Source organism: Cololabis saira, chromosome 13 (genome assembly GCF_033807715.1).
Source record: "Cololabis saira isolate AMF1-May2022 chromosome 13, fColSai1.1, whole genome shotgun sequence".
NCBI classification, from domain to species: domain Eukaryota; kingdom Metazoa; phylum Chordata; class Actinopteri; order Beloniformes; family Belonidae; genus Cololabis; species Cololabis saira.
The window spans coordinates 23,267,286-23,288,450 of record NC_084599.1 but is presented as its reverse complement, the minus strand read 5'-3'; the positions used below and the strand labels follow the sequence as shown (position 1 = coordinate 23,288,450).

Below are 21,165 nucleotides of genomic sequence, written 5' to 3'. Positions count from 1 at the left end.
GCTTTTTTTGCACTGTTAACCTGGTTTCGGGCTCCCAGCAGGCCGGCCATCACACCTGGCTGCGCCCCAGCAGACCTCCACCTGCATCACTTCAGGGGGTTGTGGTGTGTACTTTTCACCAAAATCCCTCCAATCGGGGGAAGTGGCTATTAATATTATTAATATAACATCTTACACAGAACAGTGCACACACAGCCCCCTCGTCCCGAGCTAATTATGTTGTTTGGCGGTAGTCTTTGTTGTCTGATGTAAGATACAAACATTAGTTTCATTTCAGGGAATTAAATATTAGATTATTAACTCAGAAGTGAGTCTTTGGGAACTATAATGGTCCAGTTTCAGCTGACTTTTTGGTACATGACCTCATTTATTTGTTTGCTTTCTCTACAAATGATCACAATGAATCAAAAACCACTGAACATTAGCTTCATTTGAGGCTTAAACATGTCAAAAAATATGCAGGATACAACCAAAATCTCTTTATTTTTTGTACTTGTAAAGCCTCGGGGCAGACATGAACAAACTTCACTTGGGGTCCAAAAATGCTCCTTGTAACACTTTCTCGACTGAAACCGTTTTTAAAGGTGACTCAGCTGTCTGGAGTTCATCATGTTGGCCTCAGGACTGGTTTATTTTGGTCCTTGCACTGTTGAAGCTCGTATGTCACTCCGAGCCACTTAAAGGTTTAACACTGGGGTTTATAAAGCCCACAGTGATTGCAGATTTAGGTTAGTTTAGAAAGGGTGTTTTTCCAGGGGTTTTCTCTTCACATGCCGAGTGTGAACATCAGTGAAAAGCCCAGATTGTTTTTTGATGCAGTAAGTCAATGAAATACTTGCCTCAAAATAAAAAAAGCAGTGCATCAAACTTCATATATTGCATTTTTCTGAATGATAACTTTTAGTTAACAGCATAAAACTGTATGAAACATAAGATTAAAGATAATAATCATCGACGTTTGGTTAAGTCTTAAAGTAGCAGGCATGAACAGATGCTTTCATGACTGTATTTTTAGTTGCTTTATTGCATTTTAACATCCAACATGCATATAGAGACTGCCACTGCTGGTGTGATATATACACTCACTGGCCACTTTATTAAGTACACTTTGCTACTACCGGGCTGGACCCCCCTTTGCCCTTAATCCTTGTGGCATAGATTCAACAAGGTTCTGGAAACATTCCTCAGAGTTTGGTCCATATTGACATGATAGCATCACGCAGTTGCTGCAGATTTGTCGGTTGCACATCCATCATGCAAATCACCTGTTCCAGCACATCCCAAAGCTGCTAATAGAGCTGATAACTGGTGACTGGGGAGGCCATTTGAGTAGTAAACTCATTGTCATGTTTAAGAAACCAGTCTGAGATGATTTGCGCTTTATGACATGGCGCGTTATCCTACTGGAATTAGCCATCAGAAGATGGTAAACTGTGGTCATAAAGGGATGGACATGGTCAGCAACAATACTCAGGTAGGCTATGCCGTTGACACAATGGTCTATTGGTACTAATGGGCCCAAAATATCCCCCAGACCATTACACCACCAGCACCATACCTGAACCGTTGATACAAGGCAGTATGGATCCATGCCTTCTATGCTTTTGATACCAAGTTCTGACCCTACCATAGAAATCGAGACTCTTCAGACCAGGCAACGTTTTCCCAATCTTCTGTTGTCTAATTTTGGTGAGCCTGTGCCAAGTGTAGCCTCAGTTACCTGTTCTTAGCGGACACCCGGTGTTGTCTTCCTCTGCTGTAGCTCATCCGCCTTAAGGTTGGACGTGTTGTGTGTTCAGAGATGCTCTTTTGCATACCTCGGTTGTTACGAATGGTTATTTGAGTTACTGTCGCCTTTCTATCAGCTCCAACCAGTCAGGCCATTCTCCTCTGACCTCTGGCATCAACAAGGCATTTGCGCCCACAGAACTGCCACTCACTGGATATTTTCTCTTTTTCGGACCGTTCTCTGTAAACCCTAGAGATGGTTGTGTGTGAAAATCCCAGTAGATCAGCAGTTTCTGAAATACTCAGACCAGCCCATCTGGCACCAACAACCATGCCACGTTTAAAGTCATTAAAATCACCTTTCTTCCCCATTCTGGTGCTGGTTTGAACTGCAGCAGATGGTCTTTACCGTGTCTACATGCCTAAATGCATTGAGTTGCTGCCATGTGATTGGCTGTTTAGAAATGTATGTTAACGAGCAGTTGGACAGGTGTTCCTAATAAAGTGTCCGGTGAGTGTAAGCCACATCTGAAAACTGGAACGTAGCCCTCATGTTACATCTCTAATGTCGCCACAATGCTTTATCCTGGTTTCACCTCAGTAATGTGGTTAAAATGTCTGCCTCCTTTCTCGTTTTTAATAATTTTCGTCATCCAGAGATTAGGCACATGTGTAAAACTGTCGGCAGATGTTTTACAAATGTTAATTCTGAAACCTTTTTAATAATCAATCAATCAATCAATCAATCAATCAATCAATCAATCAATCAATCAATCAAATGTTATTTGTATAGCGCCTTTCATCCAGGTACATGAAATACAAAGTGCTTTGACATTTTGACTGAAAAATAAGCATAATAAAAACAAAAATAAAAACTGGGAGACCAATGCACACTGACATACAATATAGTTAATTAAAATGAAATAATGATAAAAGTTCAAGAATTAAGGCTAAAAAAAAATCAGTCCACAACAATAAAATATAATAATAATAAAAACATTATAAGAAATAGATAAATAAATAAAACAAATACCTCTAAAAAATGTTAAACAGAATAAAACTATAAAAGCTGAAGCTACATAAAAGCCAGACCAAAGAGATGAGTTTTTAGTCTACGTTTAAAAATGTCCACATTTCCAGCTCCTCTCAGATCCTCCGACAGGCTGTTCCACATAAGTCATCAGGATATGTGAAGGCTGCTGTTGCTGCTGTTAAACGTTGTGTGATTTGTTGTTTGCAGGAGTCTGAAGGAGGCCTGTATGTGTGTATGAACACATTCATGGGCTTCGGACGAGAACATGTGGAGAGACATTATCGCAAAACTGGACAGAGTGTTTACATGCACCTCAAACGTCATGTCAAAGAGGTAAGAAATTTAGACCCCCCCCCCCACGTTTTTTTTTGGCAGGACCTACAGTAGGAAATTAGGTCACATTAGGAGCAGCTCTAGAATAAAGGAGGAGAAACTTTCTTCTTTTTCTGTTATTGTGTAGCTTATGAATCCAGTTTAACAGCACCTAAAAGACAGGAAATATATCAATACAATAGACAATCAAGAGTCATACAGAAAGATCAAATACAGCTACACCTGCAGTCTAACTGCAAGTTCACAAGATTCTGTATCATATTAAAAAATACTGATTTCAGTTTGTAATAAATGATATAATACATTTTCATGAGGACATAACAAAACATAACTTTTGTTAAAGGGAAGTTAGTGTAAATATTTGTTCTGGACAAAGAAATGTGACTAAATTGTTTTTTTTTTTCTAAGTTTGAATGGAATATGTGCTTCAACCAAAATGGCAAATAATGTTTCTACGTGCAATTGATCTATGTAAAAAAAAAAAGAAAGATATTTTAAGCCTCTGACATGACTGAAAATATCCCTTCACTTATCTGATAGTGTGGATAAGGTCCCGGCAGTCAAGCTGTGGAAAGGACTGTTGCTACAGGGATCTTCATCCAGTCCCTTCCAGCTCATCATTAGTCTGTACATGAAAAATGTCTTGCAGTGTCGTGTCCGTTCATGCAAAAGGAGGCGAGTTCATAGCCAGACGGAAACGCCTTTTAATACAGTTCTTTTTGAAGTAGCTCTTTTGCCCCAAATTCTAACATTTATTGCCATTTTGCTGCAAACACATGTTCTATCTTGCTTGAACCTGCTTTTATTCACATCTCTTTGGTCCCTGTTTTAAAGTTTACACTTTTTACCCTCTGATAGGACTGTTTTTAATGTTCCTCTAAGATTCGCTGTCTGTATCAGATGACCTGAAAATGTAAAAATGTGAAACTTAATGAAAAGAGAGATGATTTTCACGGAGCAGTTAAAGACTGTTTGCTTGAAGATAAACACTCAAATTGTCAATACAATATTGTTAAATAAAAACAAAAACAGAAAATCACTTGAAATGATTGACAAAAATATTTGTGAATTAACATTTCCTTGACAAAATTAATACAGACAAGACATCTTAACTGGATCAGTGTATAGCACAGTCAAAAAGACAACCGTAGTTGAATGCATATTGTCAAACATCGTAACTTGTTTTCTGGTAGTTGCGACCAAACGGTCAAAAAACAATTTGAGAGTAAAATTATACAAACTGCAATTTAAATAATGTTTAGTTTTTTGCAAGAAAAAAATAATTGCAGAAGTTTTGTATTTAAATCCATACATTTTATTTGTGAATCCAAAAGTTTTGTGACCAAAGCAGAAGATGGACGAAGTGAGTCAGTTCCGACTGAAGTGACAGTTCAGCAATATAGAGATTTTAACGGTTCACTGCTGAATGCAGGCGACAGAGAATAAGGCCAAAGTTTCACAGGATTTCCATCTTACTGCCAAGAATGATTTCATATTTAAAACTGATTTATAAATTCCTTTTTTTTTCTCACTATCTGTGAGTAAAACATCACAGAGGAGGATATTGACGAGGTGACGCTTCAGTCAGGACTCACTAAGAGAATTGTCTCACATGTTTCTGGTTTGGTCTTGCCCAGGAAATCGAACAAATGTGTTTAAAATTTCAAATAAAACTTTTAGGTGTGGATGCAAAATTTTGGGACCAAAAAAACAAAAAAAAATGATTTTAACAAACAAAACTTTTGGATTCGTAGTTTAATTACACATTGAATGTACTTTTTTACCATCATCTCAATGGTTATAAGTAACACCTCCTGCAGAACATTCTGAAGAAAAATAGCACATGGACCCAAACAGGCCTGCCTCTCTTTGAAAAGTTAAAGGGGAACAACAAAGGCCTGATCTGCTGCTGTATTTTGTCGCTGGCTCTAATTGCGCACACATCAGTTCTGCTTTGTAGAGAGCTGCTATTTCCATGCCTGGATCTGGTCTGAAACAGCTGCTCACATTCTGCAGGCTCCTGTATCTGCTGTTTTTCTTTCATAGCAGTTCATTTGATCTTGACTGCGTCAGCACTCTCAATCCTTCGGCTCTGTCTGACCACCACCAGCATAGAGTCTAAATGAACTTGATCAAACCAGACAGCAGCACTGCATTGTTTTAAAATTTAATATTTCTATGTGATTCATTTACTGTCCGATTTACTTATTTATTTATAATGGCTTTCTATCACAATGAACAGCATGTTGTGCTAAACGAAGGTAAATATAGTAAAGACATGAACTCACTCTAGAGGCAAAGACAAGCCCAAACAGGACTGTAAATAGTATCTGTCCATGTCCTTTAAATCAGTCAGTGCAAATAAAGAAATTCAATTAATCAGCTGTTTATTTTGATCCTGCTGTGATAGGAGGGGTTTCCCCCCCTGCCTTGTAACTTGACCTGCATGGCAAGTGGACCATCCAGCATCTATTTCTAACAAAATAACCATCCTGGTCTGTCTAAGGAGAACTTAAAGGGGACCTATTATGAAAAACACGCTTTCTCTTGCTTTAACTTATATAAAGTGGTCTCCCCTCACCCTGCCAACTCAGAGAAGGAGGAAAGCAACCAAATTCTGCAGTGTCTGTGCAGCCGCCCGGATGAGCCGTCCAGTGTGATGTGGCTTCTACAAGCCGTTCAGTTTCTGCTCCTGTCGTTACGTAACGAAGATGCGATTTACATCGGTTGGCCTCCGATGCGTGAAACCACACCCACAACTAACTCCGCCGGCGGAGCTTCCGCCATTTTTTCGTAGCGGTGTATCGCGTCATTCAGACAGCCAATCAGCACATGCCTCATTATCATAGCCCCGCCCACTCAGAATCCTGCATAGATAATGAGGTTAGAGACTGGGAAGATAAAGACATGGCTCAGAGGCTGAATTTCTAATTTATTTAGCAAAAACAATCAAAAGCTTGTTTTTAAGACATTCAAGAGCTGTTTAAAATAGGTATTAGATGCCATAAACAGTCCCCTTTAAACACTTTGTTTTTCACCCCCTCACCCCCAATTAAATTGAGTTTGTTTGTTTGTTCTTTTCCAGGAGGTTACACAATGATCCAAAGTGTTATGCAGGCAAGTTTATTGTGAGGAGATTCTCTTTGATCCAGGTTAATCTCTTTTTTCCTTCCTGTTAACTGCAGAAAGCCACAGGAGCTGCAGGAGGCGCCATCCCCAGACGGAGGAATGGAAAAGTCTTCCTGGGTAGGTAGACACACGGGTGGGAAAACTATTTCAAGTTAGCTATTTCAAAGAAATATGCTTTGACTATACAGTAAGATTTTGTTTTGCTCCTTTTTTGTTGGAGAAAAATAGAATGAATGAATTGTGGTTTTAATGTCCAATATGTCAATATACATCACTTGCATAGCAATATACGTTTTTTTTCTTTTCTTTTTAATAAGCTGAATCAAAGTTTAAAGTGCAGTAGAACTGATGCATTTCATTTGACGGTGGTGCTTGTTCAGACCCGTGGAGGTGAGAGGTCAGAGTATTGTGACCTTTTCTTCAACTTTTGCTTGTTTTTACTGCAAATGTTTAAATGTGCAGACGAAAATGTGCTACTTCGGGGTGAATCTGAACATGGTAAAGAGATCCTATCCTGTATCTTTTTACACCTCTATGAGGAGTAGTATAGAGTAGTATTTTCTTTATATTTGAAACATGAAAAGGTCCAACATTACTCAATGCCATTACACTTTCCTCATATATGGAGGAATATATCACTATTTCATCAAGAACAAAGTTTTTAATTCGATAACGGATAAACACTTTTTTGTCTTGTTTTCACACTGTTTTATACTGCTCTCCCTCAAAAACTCTGCCTTCATGCCCAGAAACGTCCTGTTTGTGTGCAAACAAGCTCTGCTTCACCTCATCTCACACTTGGCTTTCTTCTGTGGGCTTGTAAAACTTTATTTTTCTTGGATTGTCACCTTTTTCTTCCTCATATATTGCCGTAACAAAATCTTGTTAAGAGCCCCAGCGTGTAGGCGGCCAGTTGATGCTGATGCTTTGCCTCTTAAGCAGGCGCACTAGTTTTACTTCCCAGCATCCCGTCAATGATTAATGGTCAGTGGGAACGTTTTCTGATCAATTTTGGCAAGTCACATCCCAGCGTGGATCACCCAACATCAGTGGAGTTTACAGATCCTCATAATTTGGAAGCAGATCTGCTGTTGTTTGTGTCAGGATGGCAGTCCTTTTCATTGTGACAATTTGTTTAGTCATTTCTCCAAAATGGATCCAAAGAGATTCTACATTAATGAAAAGCATTAAATATATATACTATTTTGTCTTTGGTGGAGATACATTAATTGCAAATTTCTTTGCCAATTCCCATTTTTAAATAATATTTAAAAAAAAAGTCTGGCCTGAAAATGTCAAGTTTTATTGATTCCACCTTCCTTTTTTAAAGTTATAATCAACTGCATACATCCATTTGAACAATTAAGGATAAAAGACGTCCCGAGACTGTGTGCATTTCTAGCTCTATTTTTAGCCTTTGACAGCTTCATAGCATTGAGCAAGTTCAGCAGGCTGAAGCAGTTTGAAAGTGTTGGATTAAGTTTGTTGTACCAAATATTTGAGCTGCTGTTCCTCCACATATTGCATACATATAGCATTGCACTATTCTGTACCCACAGTGGAAAAAACCTCTACAAGATGCTTCCCGGTGATCCGCCATTGTGATGTGTTTACAAATAAGGGAAAAACTGGATTTCCCAGTATTCTAAGGTTCTGACCTGATATATCGACTCCCCTTGTCAAGTCTGCCATGTTGCAGACAATAAAAGAAAAACATAATTAAAGGGGATATATCATTTAATTAAAAAAAAAAGAAAAAATCACACACTTTATTGGTCTTGATGTCACATCTGACACTGCAGTTTCCTTTACAGCAATTTGTGTTTAGTTCTATTCACTCTTTTTGTGGAGTGTCCCTCTACTGAGATCCACAATTCAGCTTTGCAACTCCACACATGTACATGTTGGGTGCAAATTACACTAAGAAACCCTTGAAACATGCATAGCCACATGTGAGAACAGGCAGTACAGATCCAGGGAACTATCAGCATCTCACACGGACAACTACATTTCTCTCACCTGCAGTTTGGCCACAGATTATTGGTAATGATCGTTATTTGATATAAAAATCTCATCACAGGTGAGATTTTTCATCACAAGTATTGAACCGACCCTGGAATGCTGAAGTAATATAACAGGTGGCTCTTCAAAGGTCTGTTGTCATTTTTCCATTGCTTATTGGATTCATTAACCCCGGACTTTTGGTCCCCTTTTCTGTGTTTTTAAGGTGTCAGAAGCTAACGCTAACAACTATGACCTATATTGGAAACATTTCACAGGATGCTGTATTTGTGATGGCAGGCTCCAGTGCTGTTTACTGATGGTGCATTCAACACCATTTTAAAAATTAGAATTGTTTCGTGCTATATTACAGCTTTTGAGTTTGTAATTGCCCCAGACAGCCAGTGTCTCAAGCATAGAAAACATGATTTGTTTTCTAACACGTTCCATTTAATTGGATTGAATTGAAGTGGATTAAAAGGGATTGAAGTATCCAATACAAATGGACATTAATAGAACTTCCTCTGTAAAGCACCCAGAGACATTGGCTCTATATAAATAATCTGAAATCAATTTAACCAAATCAAAATGAAATTACGTGTGACTTGCCAAAACAATTTAAGAGCAATTGTCTGGAGGTGGATCTGAGAAATAAGACAACATGGAGACAGGAACATCAGCATCATATCTGGCCCTCTGCTGCTTGGGACTTTTCGTAGGGTTATTTCACACCAATTGAAAAGGGGAAAGCAATCCAAGAGTAAGGAATCATCAGCCTGAAGTGAATGTGAGAAGGGCTCAAACAGGGATATGTGATAGTTGGTTGCAGAATCTTGAGTGCAGCAACACGGCTCTGAGGTGAAGCAAAGAATACATGTCCACAAGCAAGGACTTGATGGCGGTGCAAAAGCTAACTAGAAGAGATGAGATGTGAGAGGAGGAGCTTTGACGAAGGAGGAAAAAGTCTGTGTCAATCTTAGTTAGTTAGTTAGTTAGTTAATATTTATTTCGGTCAATAGTTGGTTTATACTAACTTTTTTATACTAACTTTTTTCTCACCCTCCTCCCCATCTGCTTGAGGAATAGATTTGAATCAGACCCTGCTATTTACATTTCTTTTGTGTCTTTTGCATTACATCTTGCTTGGTTCATACTAACTAACTAACCATGATTGCATTCATGGTTAGTTCATTGTTATATTCATGCAGCTGTTAAGAACAACACTGCTTGATGTACCGGTATCTTAGGAGTTGTTGTTGATTATATGAAATTGTTTAAAGGTTTGAAGAGTTTTTCTATAAGATGCTACACTGGCGATTGCTCTCAGGGCAGGATCACCTCCTGTTTTTATGACTAGACTGTTAAGATTGTTTAGCTGTTTTGTCTTCTTTAGGTGAAGACAACAAAGAGAAACAGATGGGTCCCATCCTGTTTTTCTTAAAGTTTAGTTGTCTTAGATCTTTTCTGGGTTGACACCTCAAGTAGGAATCAATCAACAGAGATATAAGGCTGACGTTGTCCTCCTTTTTTAGTATAAATACGACTGGATGGATGACCAGCGTGTGCATTTCTCTCCTACCTCTGATGTGTGAGAGAAGTGTACCTCCAGCCGGAAAATATTGTGCATGATATAATGAAGCTTGTATTAACATTTGATTCCGTTCACTGGTTTTCTTAAGGTGCACCAGACAAACGAACACGCGGATCTTTCAAAGTGATGCATGTTTTTTTGATTGGTGAAAACAATACGAAGCTTGTTGAAGGTGCAGCTATCACAGCTTTATAATTGAATTAGTGATTTGATGGTAATGTGGTTGGTCAGAGGCAACTCTTCTGTCAAGATAGCCCCCTTCATTACAACCTCATGTTATTGTTTGCTTCCTGCCAGCTGCCCCTTTTAGCCTCCCATTTCCAAAACTGTCAGATATTTCCCATGACGAGCCTTCGCCTTCTCCTGTTCTCTAAATTTAGCTGCTTTATTTGTATCTGTGGTTAGTAACTGTGCTAAATCAAAGCCTCGCCCACTCCCTTCCTCCTCGACTTCAGGGTGGGGAGAAGAGGGGGTGGTTGGTTTGCAGTGGGGGCCGCCTTCTGCCAGTCGCTGGCCTCTCAGCTGCCGCCGCATGTCAGTGTCCTGTCGAGGCTGACACACTTCTGCTGTTGGTGACGCTGCTGGCAGAGGACCAGGTGTCTCTGGGCTTCTTTCTCACCCTGCTTCCTGTCTGCTCAAGGAATTCATTTCAATCAGACTCAGCGATTGACATTTCTGTTTTCTTTTCCCTCACATCCTACCGCTGTACTTGCCTCACTTTGCCCGTCAACCTGTTTTTTTTTTTTTTTGAGTGGCTCCTCCCTTGAGGTTATTCTTGCTGTGGCCACTTTAAGATATTTGATGGCGTTTATATGCATCAGCCGTCATCCCTATACCAGTTCTATGATCTAATCAAACGACTCGCTGCTAATGTCATGCGTTACCATGAAACCAGTGAGCACAATGACAATGTCAAGGATAGCGTATGATTCTGTTTTGTTGTGAGTCATCCTATGACTTTAGACTACAACGGAGGATGGATGGTTCTGTATGTGAAGCAATTCACTCAGTTTGTCATTTCATAAACACTTTCTGGTTAGAGTTAATTTCAGCTAAAAACTGTTAAGCTGACACAGAAAAATAAATTGACAGAAGAAAAAGAGAAACAGGTTTCTTTCCCTTGTTTGATCATGTATCAATTATATCTGAAGATTTTAGTAGAGAATAATTGTTTGCTTTACAAAAAAATTGAGAATTACTTTTTTTGTTTGTATGTTTGTTATACGTGTTATATGATTGATAATGTTATGAACTTGCTTGAGCTGCACACAGATTCAGTACTACAGATGTCTGCACATCTAAATTAGATAAATAGACATTATCTGTCTACCGGTATTTACTTTTCTGATTTTAGTCAGTTTGTTTATTTTTGGTCACATATGATGCATTTGGGCTTTAAATTTACAAACCATTGTGAAAACATGCAAATGACATCAAATTTTCTTAACTGCATTTGAAAATAAAATGAAAGAAAAGTAATTGTCTTCTTATAAGCAATTAACTGGGGATTTGTTTTGTGATGTGTGCACCCTATTACATGTACTGTATCCAAATAAAAAACCTTTATACGTTTTTAAAAGCAAGTGAAAAATGACTTTTATATTTATATTTATGTGGAATGAGACCTTTTAATGTGTAGATTTTGTTTAGTATTTGAATGATGTTTTTTTATCTTTTTTTTTTTTAAGTTTGCTAAAGTTAGTTGATTCTAGTCAATTTGTAATTTTATTTCTTTTTATGTATTGAAAATTACATTTGTATAGATGTGTGAATGGATTATACATAATACTAATACAGAATATGTGAACATAAGGAAAAATGTAGCATTCTGGACTTAACGTTACAGATGTGTTTCTGGGAGATTAAACTACCGTATAATGAAAATGTTTAATTGAATGTCTTTCATTTGTTTTGAGCATTGGATTTTTAAAGTGTATTTAAAAAAAATTCACCTTCACTTTTTTACAGTGTTTCTCAGGAAATCCTTCAGGGATATTCTATGAAAAATATGTATAAAAATGTGTTGAACTAAGCAGAGTCTTGTGTACCAGGTACAAATCTGTCCCAAAAATAAAATGATAAGTGTACGACACAGAAAAAACCAACACAAACCTATAAATCTGCTCAAGAATTTGGGCCTAAATAGGCTGTAACTTGATAAATTAACATGAATAATATTTGGGATTTATCCATCATATAGATTGATCTTCCTATAGATGAACAAAAAACCAAGTGCAATTTTGTGTACACACAGAAGTGTCCCGTCTTAAACATTATACATGGCTTATAATGCCCTCTACTGTACTGTACTGTAATGCACATATGCTGACTAAACTAATAATAAGTCACCCAGCAGTGTTTTTTTTTTGTTTTTTTTAGCAGTGACTGTCCAACTGCAGCTGACTGAATATTTGCTTCCTCTCTCAAAGATTTAGAGCTAAATCGTGATTTTAACGGAGAGGACTATGAGTATGAGGATGAGGCCAAGCTCGTCATTTTTCCAGACCACTTCGAGATCCCTTTACCAAATATTGAGGAGCTACCGGCTCTGGTCAGTGCGTTTGGTGTTTGTGTGCATGTTTGTGGGCAACGTGCACTCTGGTTCCTTGGCTGCAGGACAGTCTGACAGTTTCGAAACTTTTTACATTCATGAATTAAATATTCTATTGACATTCACAACACTGTTTTTAACAGTTACCACACTTTTTTATGGGTTCAGAAGTTTTCTTTCTGCAACATAACATTTGGGGAAACCACAAGCTGCACACGTTGGCGCTTTGATCACTTTTGTGTGTTTTAAATGTGTCTTGTTGCTTGCATGGAATTCAAAAGTGATGCTTCACTTTGTTGGTTTTGTGTTTAGAGTTTGACTTTGGCACTGCTTTTTTGTTTCTTTTGATTTTTTTTTTTGAAGCTATGGGACTAGATAATTGTACGTTATGCATGGTTCATTTTGAATTGCTTCAGAGTTAGATTTGTGTTTTTCTTAAGTCTGCTCACTTCTTCAGCTGCATCCATAACTTGATGCAGCACAGCTGAATGTTTTATACCATAAATCTTGCATGACCACTCTTTTTTTTTTTTTTTTCCTTTTTATAAAAATGAAATGTCTGCACAATTCAAAAACATACACTGACCTGATGTCTCATCTAATGTCCAGGTGACCATCGCCTGTGATGCAGTTCTTAATGCAACGTCAGCTTACAAGAAACAAGAGCCCGAGTCATGGGAGGAGGAGATCCAGGTCTCCAAACATGCCAGAAGCCTCAGACAGCTAGATAACAGCGTGCGGATTCCACCCAGGTACGAGCGATATCACACCACTCTCTGGTAATTCAGTGGCTCCTGTTATCCCTGAAAATCATTTAAAGCTTTTAATCATTTGAAAAGTGTAGAACGACTACAAATGCTTTGTGAGGTTCATTAAAAATAAGAAAAGTAAGTGAAGTAAAAGTGAAAAGTAACCTGCATCATCTGTACAAAAGAGATTTTAGAGACATTTTCACCTTACCAGAAATCTACAATGCTAGAGGTGGCCAAATCACCAACCCTCTGGTTGGTGGATGATCTCTCTATTTTTTAAGCCACAGTTGTCTATATATTACTTTGTGAACAAAAATACCAAGAAGGGCCATGTCACATTGATTGCACGAAATCCTATGCCAAGTAAAGATAAAAAACATCAATTGTTCCGAAAATAACAAACAAATGTTCTCAGAGACTTGAGTGCTATTAATAGAAGTTATTATCATTATGCAATAGAAAAAGAATAAAGGAAATATGGAATGAAAAGGCAATTTTGGTCTTCTGTTTTTTGAGGAATTTAGGTCAACCAGCGATTGTCTCACAATCTTATATTTTTGTGTTGTTGTGATGAGAATATGTATGTGTGTGTGTGTGTGTGTGTGTGTGTGTGTGTGTGTATATATATATATATATATATATATATATATATATATATATACATATATATATGAGAATTGATCACTATGCAACATTCAGTAAAATGATTAGATTAGCTGTATCTTACGTAAGACGTACAGAACTGTCTCCATCAAAAAAGACTTGAAAGGTTGTTATGTATTGACCGCCATTCGTTGTTTGATCATTGGTGGTTTTTTTGTGAACACAGACCCCTGATTTGTCGGCTTTAAATACCTCACAAGTCTTGTCTGTTGTGTCTTTGATGCCAGTGGCTGGAAGTGTCAGAAATGTGAGATGAGAGAGAACCTGTGGTTGAACCTGACAGACGGCGCCCTGCTTTGTGGGAAGTGGTTCTTTGATGGGAGTGGGGGGAACGGCCATGCTCTGGAGCACTACCGAGAGACCAACTACCCCCTGGCTGTCAAACTGGACACCATCACCCCAGACGGAGCCGGTATGACACCCCGCAGTAGGATCTAAACTGTTACACGAATTAGATGTATTTACGTGGCTTTTTTTTTCTTCATAAAACAAAAAGATGAAATCACAAAAAAAAAAAAAAGTATCATTGTCTTTAATTTGTTAAAATAATTAAAAGACACAATCATTTAGAGTTAGAAAGTTAGAAGTTAGAAACTTTGTATGGTTTGCTAACCAAAAATCTCTTAAAGTTTAACTTCTTCATAAATTGACCACTCACTGTTTCTTCAGAGTCGGGACAAAATGCATTCTGAAATTGTTTTTTTGAAAATTGTCCTTATGTTCATATGAGTTGTATATTCAGGAAGATCAAGATGTGAGCTATTTAACCAAATAAAGGTGCAGGCTGTAGGTATTTATGTATTTTTGACAAATTCACATATATACCACAATGCCTTGATTTTTATCAACTCCGTCACTGACACTAAAAAGTGTTTAATTACTATTATTCCATCCCAACAAGAATCTAACATTCTGATTTGTGTTCTTATAGTGTTAAGTCACTGAAATAGGCAGGAAAATACAATATAAATACTTCTGGCTTAATTACACAGGGTTCTTCGTACAGGAATTCCCAAATATTTGCATTTTCATACTTCATATTTGATTTTAATAGTATTTGAAAACATTCTAAAAGTAAATAAGACAAAACAACATGTTTATCTGATGATACTTTATTACTGTACCAACAAAAATCTGAAAAGCGAATTTGATTCCCGCCAAAAAATAACAAAAATATACATTTCATTGTGCTGATTTCGTGATGACGGAGTTGACAAAAAATGACGGAGTTGACAAAGGAGAACAATTTATCTTTTAAAATTTATTGAGGATATGCTACCTACTTTACTGAACAGAGTATTACTCCTCCTGCTTAAACATACATCTTGAGTCATAACAACTGTCATTAACGTTACAATAAAATGATATGTCAACTCCGTCATCGATAAAAAGTGACGGAGTTGACGATGACGGAGTTGACGAAATGGCATGTTTTTTTCCTCTGCGCAAAAATACACTGCAGCTAGCTAGCTACTTTTTTGTCAGTTGCTAGCTGTCAACATGTCTTCACTAAAATACTTAAATTTAATCCACTAATGTTTTTTAAAACTTTCACAATGGATACACGGAGTTGATATTTTCTGGCTGTGACCATAGAAAAATTAACATTGTTTGTTTAAAATATCAAAAAATGTAAAACTTACCAGAGCATGTGTGCTACTGCTGCATTCACCACAGCCAGGAGAATGAAAAGGGGTCCTCAGGGAAATAGGTTATATGTAATATGTAATAGGTTAATGAAAACGATGATGGAGTTGACAAAAAGTGTGACACAACTTCGATGGCCATATTTTTATGGAAAATCTTTTTTTATGTTAAAACTCTATGTTGTCTTAAATACTTTTAACCCTTATCTTTAACTTAATATGAATTTTCTCACAATTTAAGAGGTTTTTGAAGTTTTTTTTAATAATTGAATACTGAGACCCCTTGACTGTGACAAAATAATTAACATGGGTGAGCTTACTACTAGTCATACATTTGAACAAATACCCTCAAAAAAAATTTTTTTTAAGGCTTAAACTTATCATCAGCATTCAGAATTCCTCTTGATCTAACTTTGTAAGCATGCCAATTGTTACACATTTCTTTACTTTTTATTTGAATTAGACTTTTCTACAGTGCACATGTTTTGTCCCGACTCTGAAGAAACAGTGCACTATCATTTCAGATGTGTATTCATTTGAGGAGGAAGAAGCTGTGTTGGACCCCCATATATCAGAGCACTTGTCCCACTTTGGAATAGACATGCTGCAGATGCAGAAAAGAGTAAGTGCCATCTAATCTGCAACATCTGAACTCTTCCAATAAATTAAATCCAGATGTGCCAAAATAAACAAGAAATTAGGCATTTTTCAAACCCTCCAGAGAAGTCTTTACACAAAGTTGTCCCGTCCCTCCTTCAGACAGAGAATGGGCACCACACAGACAATAACCCCCGACCACGTGTCAGCGAGTGGGAGGTGATCCAGGAGTCGGGTATGAAGCTGAAGGCGGTCTATGGTTGTGGTTACACAGGCATTAAAAACCTGGGCAACAGCTGCTACCTGAGCACAGTGATGCAGGTCCTTTTCAGCATCCCTGACTTCCAGAGGATGTGAGTACGGCACGCGGTGGTGATACTAGCATCACAGTTGTTTCCTCTGTTTGTATAACTACAAAACATTTGGTTTGCACAAAATGTAGTGCCTTTTAAAACCTGGATATGACCAAATAATAACTTCTATTATTGTCTTTATCAGACATGTGACAACCGAAAGTATAAGAATGACTAATTTAAAAGAAATTGAAAATAATTATATAATACATTTTCACTAAAGGAATGTTTATTAGCTGTTGAAGATGCACATTAAGTCATGATCATGTCTGAAAGATTGTTTCTGTATTTTGAGGGATCCCGATATGTTCTAGTTGTGTTGCAATGTTTTTTGTAGTTATTTTGCACTAAGAATCCCTTCATCAAGTTATCTGTGAAGTTCCTGAATTTGGCTGGAGGTCATTTTAGATGGTGAAAGCCAAATAAGGCCACCAGCAGAGGTTGTCTTTTCAGTCTTTCACGCATTTCCATGACCCTTTTTGTGTGTGTGTCATGTCCATGTGCTCTCTCTGAGGTGAGTGTGCTCCATTTCCTTTGATTTCTAGGTATGTGGGTAATCTTCAGAGGATATTCGACTATTCACCCCTTGACCCCACCCAGGACTTTGCCACACAGATGTAAGTGACTCCTTGGTTATATAATATACCTTTTACATGAACAGATGTTTTCCAGCTGCTGCTGTCTGGCTGAGTAAAAACACCGAAAAAAACCAAAACACCTGCTGTTTGGTTCAACCTTCTACATAATGACACAGCACGTTTACACCTGGACTAAACCTTTGCAGTGGACTTGTAGTGGAGTGATTTTTTAAATCCTTTTTCTTCCCCCTTCTGGTAAAATTGTAGTGTATTTTGTAATGTAAGCCAAAATGCTGCACGTGGCCGGTCTGATACTTTTCTTCTTTGCAAGGGATGCAGGGAATATCTGGTGTGTGACTTTGTGTCTTAATCTGAGGCATGCAGCCAGATAAACATGTTTATACCTCCGGTCACTCAGGATTTGAGGAGTCTGTCAACAAGAAGCAGAGCATTCAGAGATAAAGTGTTTATTTTGTTTTGTCATGCTCCCCTTTCGAGGTAGAAAAGGTTTCCAGGTCCTCCACTTTAACAAGACAAACACCATGTAAATATGGTAAAAGTATGGATCAAAACCATTTGTTCCTATTTTCTCTAAATAATTTGAGAATCTCTGGTTTAACATAATCGGTCAATTTTAAACATTTATTTTTTTTTATTTAGCTAATGTAAGATATTCCAACTATTTTACAGATATGTAAGAGAAAGTGTAATAAATGATAGTGGAATAAAACAAAACTGATGCAGAAGAGTAACATTTTACAATTCTGTAATAAAAAAGTGAATAACTTAATTGGCATCCGTCACTAAGGGTAGATTTAACACTTAAGTCTGCCCTGAGATCAGCTTGCAGACTTACAGCTGCTTGGAGCTAAAAGCGAAAGACTGCCCTCCTGAATAAATCAGTGCAGGAAGTGACGGTCTGACAGACAAGTCTGACGTTCTTCTCCCCTTCTGGGTCAATGTTCAGGCTCAAGAGACCAGAATCAGCTGTAGTTGAGTTAAACCCGTTTTGACTAAATCAGGCTGCAGAACATTACGGTGGTAGAAATTCATCCTGACTATGCAGCAGAAAGGTTTTAGACATCTAGACAAAAAATTCTGAAAGCATTAGATAAGATGGAAATGGAAGCATAAGCGGGAAATGAGATGAAATCACACTTCTAATTATATTATACTGATAACTGTACAGTCTTCGCAAGATTTATGTATCTTATACATTTAGCCATGTTGTAATTTTTTCCCCTCACGCTGTACTTGCGTCATCCTCGACATCCTTAACATCCTTAACAGCAGCTGTTGACAGAACTTTCTGATACCAAGGCAACTTCTACGGAGTGCTTGTAGTGTGAAGACCTGTGAGTGCACTGTGCCTTCAGATCGTGACCCGACAAAACTAACTCAACTTTTTGTTTCTGAATGCGTTTTCATCCGACAGGGCTAAACTGGGACACGGGCTGCTCTCAGGCCAGTACTCCAAACCACCCATGAAATCTGAGCTCATTGAACAGGTGATGAAAGAAGAACACAAGGTATTAAACGGGGTATGTCCAGCTCTCAAACTGGGTCCATAACCCACCCAGGAATGTTAATAAGTAAAAGGTTTGAAAATATGAGTTACATTATCACTTCTCAAAGTGTAATCACAAAATTCTCTTGAGTTCATACCAACTAACCTTAATTTTCAAAGAAAGTAGATTCAAAAGCAATGTAGGTTGTTATTTTTTTTTCTTAATGTGATGGATGTATTTTTATTCTCTGCCTTTTGCATGAGTCTGCAAATAGATGTCAGCAATCCGAAATGTGCAACTCAGGTTATTTTTGACTACAGCAGCTTCACACACAGCTTATACTGTATACTGTGTTTAACTTTTGATTTCACAAATCATTGTTCCATATTTGTCAAGGGATGTAGCTAAAGTTTACATCAGTTTGATTTTCTTTATTTTACAAGTGCTGCACTTATCTGAAATTGCATTACATGAAGTATCTGCCTTTTTATTATTGTAATGCACGGCTGTCTGGAAATTACAGGAGGAAAACCGGATTTTGCAATTTATCAGTAGGTCTGTAGGATCTAATCAGCTTCATTAAGTCACACAACAGGGCTGTGAGCCTGAACTTTCTACACGTGATGGTGGTGGGGTCAAGTTTGGACACATATTGACAGCTGGGAGAATATGGAGTGGGGGTGTTCAGTGTGCACGGTGGCAGCTCTACACGAGTATAGGTGGCATAATCTAAGTAAAATAGTTACTTTCATAAATTGTTCTACTGATATGTTTCTGCCGTGGCAGGATTTTTACAACTGGATCAAATTTTTAAGGCATATCTTGTTCATGGAATTCATTTGTATTTTATAGTGTTTTAATAGTGAATTTGGAGTATTTTGAAATTTCCACAGACAATTTTGCCATTCTTTAATTACATGATGAAAAATAACATCTTGTAGTTTCTGCTGGTTGCTTGGCAACAGCTGAGCAGAGCAAGACATAAACCCAACTGGAACAGATGATTGGTTTCACACTTTATTCCCTTCTTTGCTAATTTTTGTTAAGCTGAATTAAATCTAAAGTGATAATTGCCGAGCTCCGGCTGTGCCGTTCAGAGGACTCTGGTCTCCGGTTAGAGGAGTCGGACTCGCTGTTTCCCCGTTTCCACACTTTGTGTTGATGGTTAAGCTGCCAGCGGTGTTATTCACTAGAGTTATTGTCTAAGGATTATAAAATTTCTATTTTACACTCCAGAAATGTCTTTAGGTACAGCCAGTATCAGGATTACTACTGGAACTGACGGATGACTAAAGGAAAGGTTTTAACCAGTGACCCCTACAATGTGGTAATCTGATGGCTTTGTTTTGCGCTGTGGGCAGTTTGCTGCTGTGGAAACTGGTTGCTGACATCCTGAGATGGAAGGTTAGAGGAAAGCGTACCAGCAAATCCCTCCAGAGATCTGCTAAGTTGGTTTATCCTATGATGTAACAGTTCTTCTCCCCTGGGGAGTGGACTTTCCAGGATAACACTACTAATTCATGGAGCACTGATTGCTTTGATTAGTATGAAAATGATCTGAATAATATGATATGGACACTTCAGTAACTAAATCTAGACCAGGGGCCTCATTTATAAAAGAGTGCGTAGGATTCATACTAAAAGTGTACGTGCGCTCAAAAGCCGAAAATGGCGTGCGCACAAAAAAAATCCTGATTTATAAAACCGTGTGCACGCACATCTACACGCAATGTTCTCTTTATAAATCATAGTCCACCTGGAAGGTTGCGCACGTGAATTCGCCTTATATCCCGCCCTCTGCACGCCCACTTTCTACCATGAATGGTGAATGCAAAGTACGTCATGACTGTATTTGCATATGAATGAGCCTGCTGATCACGCCTGCCTGCAGTCTGTTTCTGCTGTGCGTCAGGATGAATGACACATGTGTCGAGCCAGGCCACCGTGCCACTAAATTTCACGGAGGCCGAGATTGAGATGTTGTGGATGAGGTGGAGGCCAGGAAAACCACATTATTTGGGGGTCACAGTAGTGGCATCACTAACAGAAAGTGAGTGAGTGGCAGCACGTCGTTGCTGCGCTGTAAACACCGTGAGTGCCACGGACAGATCTGTGGCAGAAATAAAAAAGAAGTGGTGCGATTTGAAGGTGGAGGCCAAGAGGAGAGTGGCCCGGCCCTTATTTGTTATGTCCTCAGTCACTCTCCAGTTAAAAGCGGTGGGTGACGAGGAGGTTCCCGGCACAGCGTGTCCTGCACCGCGGCTGCAGCACCAGCAGCACCAGAGCGTCCCAAGCGCATGGCGCACCTGGAAGTGGCCGTGTCCTGACTGACTCTGTGCTTCAAACACAGAGGGACACGATCAGCGCTATTATATTATAAGTCTGATATGTGATGACATTAAAAGTATGACATGAATCTGGCTTCGATTCACCACCTCACCGCCTGCGTCGCCAGTTCCCCATATCTTCAAAAAGTTTGCGCGCTAGGATCAAAGCGTAGAGATACGCACATTTTCCCATTAAGTTTTTTTTTTAAAATCCCAACCTTTGTGTAGAAGCTGGCGTGCGCATCTTTCAAGCCCTGTTTTGTGCGCAAGCTTTATAAATGAGGCCCCAGATCTCTAACACCAGTCAGAGGTCTCAGTTGATGTAAGGACACATCACAGCTGTACCGGCACAATATTGCGGCTTTACGTGCATCT

General features: G+C 38.4%; 1 protein-coding gene across 3 annotated transcripts in view; it reads left to right on the top strand.

Moving 5' to 3' along the window:
* The window catches only part of usp13 (ubiquitin specific peptidase 13), a 42,659-nt gene that overhangs the window by 1,356 nt on the left and 20,138 nt on the right, over positions 1-21,165 (top strand). The window contains exons 2-10 of one of the 3 annotated variants that reach the window (XM_061738351.1): positions 2,969-3,094; positions 6,280-6,340; positions 12,245-12,366; positions 12,976-13,118; positions 14,009-14,193; positions 15,952-16,049; positions 16,187-16,377; positions 16,923-16,994; positions 18,391-18,463. In XM_061738351.1, coding sequence (XP_061594335.1) covers positions 2,969-3,094; positions 6,280-6,340; positions 12,245-12,366; positions 12,976-13,118; positions 14,009-14,193; positions 15,952-16,049; positions 16,187-16,377; positions 16,923-16,994; positions 18,391-18,463 — 1,071 coding nt within the window. Of the gene's footprint in view, positions 1-2,968; positions 3,095-6,279; positions 6,341-12,244; positions 12,367-12,975; positions 13,119-14,008; positions 14,194-15,951; positions 16,050-16,186; positions 16,378-16,922; positions 16,995-18,390; positions 18,497-21,165 lie in introns of all 3 variants that reach the window. The other 2 variants (XM_061738350.1, XM_061738349.1) reach the window with 2 other exon arrangements.